The sequence below is a fragment of the Gymnodraco acuticeps genome, unplaced genomic scaffold, assembly GCF_902827175.1.
Source record: "Gymnodraco acuticeps unplaced genomic scaffold, fGymAcu1.1, whole genome shotgun sequence".
Taxonomy (NCBI): domain Eukaryota; kingdom Metazoa; phylum Chordata; class Actinopteri; order Perciformes; family Bathydraconidae; genus Gymnodraco; species Gymnodraco acuticeps.
In genome coordinates this window covers 147,501-152,500 of record NW_022992053.1, presented here as the reverse complement: position 1 = coordinate 152,500, position 5,000 = coordinate 147,501, and the positions used below count along the sequence as shown (strand labels likewise).

The 5,000-nt window shown below is 44.1% G+C and overlaps 1 protein-coding gene across 1 annotated transcript; it reads right to left on the bottom strand.

Moving 5' to 3' along the window:
* Positions 1 to 632: 632 nt before the first annotated feature.
* Positions 633 to 4,784, bottom strand: LOC117536969 (homeobox protein engrailed-1-B-like). Its single transcript, XM_034202087.1, has 2 exons — positions 3,992 to 4,784; positions 633 to 1,728 (listed from the first exon to the last, which is right to left on the bottom strand). The coding sequence occupies exons 1-2, from the start codon at positions 4,542 to 4,544 to the stop codon at positions 1,409 to 1,411; spliced, it is 873 nt and encodes a 290-aa protein (XP_034057978.1). The 5' UTR covers positions 4,545 to 4,784; the 3' UTR covers positions 633 to 1,408.
* Between the last annotated feature and the right edge of the window lie 216 nt (positions 4,785 to 5,000).

Here is a 5,000-nt window from a genome sequence, read left to right as displayed (position 1 = left end):
GACAGTAAATAAGTCGAAATACTTTATCAGAAACGCGGGGAATGAGGAAATAAAAAAGAGAACTAGAGGGTCGGGATGGTCTTGGTAATATATGTTTGTGATGCAAACGAATACAAACATCAAAGTGCAGGCTGCTCGGCGTGTTTTACATCACGAGGAGAGGGGCCCTGACCCGGAGCCACGGTGTCAACATCTCACACACACATACACACACGAAGCTGCGACACTTCAGAGTTGTTTCAGGCCTGCAGAGGGCTGCTGATCAAACGACTGAACACAGAGAGGCAATTTCATGCTCAGCAACTCCAAACAGCGGCCGAGACACAATATGAATATGGATCCAGGTGTCCCACTCACTTAAACCAACGAGCACAGACACACACACACACACACACACACACACACACACACACACACACACACACACACACACACACACACACACACACACACACACCAAACGCAATTGTATTGAAAAGTTGTAACCATAACCACTGTTTTTTCTGAAACATTTTTTCCAATATAAAAGTTTATTTGGAAACATGGTTTAAATGTACAACGTATACAGCACCCAGCCCCCCCCCTCAACAAGTCACACGTAGTCTGCCGTGCGCAGCTTTCTCATTCCACTGTGAAAATGTGGGGGAAATATGGATTCCCTATAGTGACATGGGCCACAAAGACAGAAGCATTAGGAGAAAATAATAAAAACGCCACAGATAAAGAATCACTACAAACTCACGAGCTTTCACTCGCAGGAATTTAAAATAAATATTAGTGATGAATGTAAACTCTGCCGACTTCCTTTGTGTATGTATTCGTCTCACAGCATTATTATGGGCCGTATAAACTGAGGCTGCAGGACTGAGGAGATTCTATAGGTCAGGATTCCCACTCTCCCACAATCAATTACATTTCTCCTAAATAGGCCTACTTCGATTGCATACATTTTATTTGCACTGTTTACGCTTCAGGTAGCCTATGGTTTGTCGAAATATCGTTGGTCTATTCAATATTTATCCTGCTCTATAAATGTTGTCATTTGAATACTTTTCATCAACAAATAATATAAAAGTTAATTTTAATAAAGGGTCTCATTAAGATTGTCCAGATCTCAATTCTCTTTAAAAACAAAACAGAATGACCCGGATGTGCACCGACACAATGCAGTGCGCTCAATACACAACGGACATAAAGCCAGGGGGGGAAACCCGGAGACATCAGCCCATCAGTGAGGGGGGGGCATGTTGCTTCTTTTGTATTGTTTGCGTGTGTCCACCAGGCTTCGTTGCCAATAAAATCTTTGGTTTTGCGGGGGCAGCTCCAGAGTCCGCGGTGTGTTCAGGTGCATGAGAGGAGCCCCCAATCATTAAATTAGGAATATCTATTTACAGAGTACGGGGGGGGGTCAGTCGCTGTCCTCCTTGTCCTCCTGGATGGTGGTGGTGGAATGGTTGTACAGTCCCTGAGCCATCAGCTGCAGCGCGAGCCCGTTCTTGAAGCCGCTGGCCTTCTTGATTTTGGCCCGTTTGTTCTGGAACCAGATCTTGATCTGGGACTCGTTGAGGCCGAGCTCCTGCGCGAGGGCCTGCCGCCGCTGCTCCGTGATGTACCGGTTCACCTGGAACTCCGTCTTCAGCCGCTGCAGCTGCTCCGCCGTGAAGGCCGTGCGCGGCCGTTTGTCCTCTTTGTCGCTTTTCGACTTTTTCAGTTTCCGTGTCCTTGGGCCTGCAGTAAGGGCGAAAGGAGAGAGAACGGAAACATAAATATTCAGCGCACATGGAGGACAAAGATCATGGGCAACAAATAGTTGGAAAAATGTGAGTCTGGACAGATGTTACATCAGCTGCACACTCGCTGTCTCTGTACCATCACGTATTGGAAAAGTCATCGTTATGGTTGTTTTTATTCAAGTGAATAGCTTATTGTATACATAATAATAATTATTATAATATTGTCCCATCACACGGTCATAATCTATAACGTCTCGGTAAATCGGAAAAGGCATACGAACAATGGATATTAAGAATAACAACAAGAAGATAATAATAATAATAATAAATAACTGCCTTAGGTGGGATTTACTTCAACATAAAATAGGCTACAACATCTCGTAGCAAACACAACAGCTATATGAAGTATAATAATAATAATAATAATAATAATAATAATAACGACATATATGTGTTGTGGTTATTTCCTCAATGCAGGCTACACGAAGCACACAATAATAGCCGCCACACAATTATAAAATGATGTTCCTGCCGGCATATGAACACAAATAGACTGAATGGTTACACATTGCTGCCTATTCGTACAGACTAATTTATCATTTAAAAACATTAATATGGTAAAAAATATTGCAAAGGATAGACACTGAGTATATATATTCATATTCTCCAGACTTAAAATGAATAAAGATGCTATATTACAGAGATTTAGTAAACTGCAGTTGGTTGGCGGCACAGCACTCACACACTGCTGGCATCAGGTCTGAATCAAATATGGAGCTGTTCTTGTTTTGTCTAACACATACATTAATATGTAGACTTGATATGTTGTCTTCTTTTCGAACTAGTTGAAAATACAAAAATAATATCATACCATCATATTATAACACTATGTCCAGAGTGTAATACGGGCTTCATAAATAAAGGTTTTTTAGGAGAAAGCCTTATGAGAGTTTCACACTCTCTGCATGCAGGCCTATGCGTGTGTGTGTGTGTGTGTGTGTGTGTGTGTGTGTGTGTGTGTGTGTGTGTGTGTGTGTGTGTGTGTGTGTGTGTGTGTGTGTGTGTGTGTGTGTGTGTGTGTGTGTGTGTGTGTGTGTGTGTGTGTGTGTGTGTGTGTGTGTGTGGGTGTGTGTGTGTGTGTGTGTGTGTGTGTGACATTTAAAGTGATGTCAGCTAAAGTCAGACCCAAATCCAACAGGCAGTTAATGGATTCAAAATGTCTCCTGCAGACATTATTTACCTTTAATTCCATTGTGTTTGATCCCTGCATGCTTACCTCGCAGCAGCTCAGTGAGCGCACAATAACTATATCCTGTCTAATGATGACTGCACGTGTCACAGCGCACGAGCTGCCACAGTCATAATGTTATCAGATCAAGCCCTGATAAATGTCCCTGCATCTATCTGTCTAAAAGAGTGAAGATATTTAATAAATCAGAACACCGAATAACGTAGGCCTACATTTATCTTTGTGCATATTACAAAACCCAGCTGCGTGTTTTTCTTTTGTTATTTGAGACTTACGAAAAATAAACAATAGGCCTATCTACGAGAAGGTTAGTTATTATTGTTGTTTTTTTACATAAATGTTATCGTTTAAAATACCAGAACAAAGAGAAAGCGGAAAGCGGAAAAAACGTTTACGTTGATTTCATGTTGCGGCCTAAATGTAAAACACCCAGGCTATGTTACTGTTGTTGTTAATCATTAAATGCAATATAACAGTATGGATGTTTTATTGACTGCTTGTTCCAATGAGGGGACATTGAAATAAACATGTGAAATATAAACTATATCTTTTTTTGTTTCCATTGAACCCTGTTGGTCGGGAATGATAGAGCTTTTATTATAGCTAGACCCGGACTTTTAATAGTTAAAAGATTCAGAAATAAACTATTCTAAGAAATCAAAAGGAGGTCCTTCTATCCTGACAACACCAGTGTTACAAAATACATTTTCTATTAAAAACACCTGCCTATGTTTGACACAAAATGTATTTTAGGTTATAAAGATATAGGCTAATAATAAAAACTTGTCAGCTATAACTCAGATTGTGATGTCCATTTCTAAAAACATTATTTCCCGCTTACTTTCTCAAAAAATAACTAATCTTGTTTTGTTTAATGAAAACTGCTACATCTAGCCTAGGATAAATGTAAATGTTTCTGTCAGATAAAAATGAACGGGATTTATGAATTCCTCCATTATTAAACGAAATGCACGCTCGGAGAATTTCCTTCATGAAACTATTGCCTTACCAGATGAGGGCCTGTCCGAGTACCGGGTGCAGTAGACCCAGGCCGGCCACAGCAGTGGCTGGGTCTCTGGTGTGGACCCCCCAGAACCGCTCAGCACCACTACCGAAGAGGACGTGTCCCCCCCGGTCTCACCGCCAGTTCTCTCCTCGGCTTTCAGGCCGCTGCTCCCGGTGGAGGAGGTTGCGGTTCCTCCGCTGATGCCACCGTTACTCTTTTTGGGACTCGCCAAAGAGGTGGAGGAGGCGGATGACGAGGTGCTGTCACTGCTGCAGTTGGAGTCCTGGCACGGCGTCCCGGGTAGGCTCGGCCTGCTGACCGCTGGGTGGACGCGCTCCCGGCCGGAGCTCTGCGCCCTCTCCCGCGGGCCCAGGCCGTGCTCCTTCCTGCAGCCGAAGTCCGGCCGCAAAATGTTGTCGATGAAAAAGTTGGTGGTTCTGTGGGCCTGCTGGGCCCCCTGCAGAGGTAGCATGGGCGGCGAAGGCAGGCTGGGATCCGGGGAGACGCTCTCTCCCTCACTGCTGTCCGAGCTGCTCGGGTCCCGCTGCTCCTCCATCGCTGCTTCTCTGAAGAACGTGGCTGTTCCCTCAATCCACTCCCACTGCACGGGCCTTTGTTTTTATCCACAATATGACAACAGGAATCACTAAAACATAGTTGCCTTCTTTTAGAAATATTGGTTGATGTAATTAGGAGCAAACTGTGGACATCCTGTTTGCGTAAATGCGCTCCGGCGCGTCATTGTCGGCGGCTCACGGTGAGACTGCTATTGCTGCTCGTGCACACTGCTCCACGAACAGAGATATGCACCGCTGTATGACAGTCGGATCTTCACAAAGTTCACACATCACAGCACCATGCACACACGCACACACACTAACCGGAGGGACATGAATAACATCCATGTGCAACGGGCCAATCACCGAGACACTTTGGACAGGCGGTGACGCGGGCCAATGGTGTCAGACGTCTCAGAGCCTCAGAAACCGAGATTATCACTGCTCCACACACA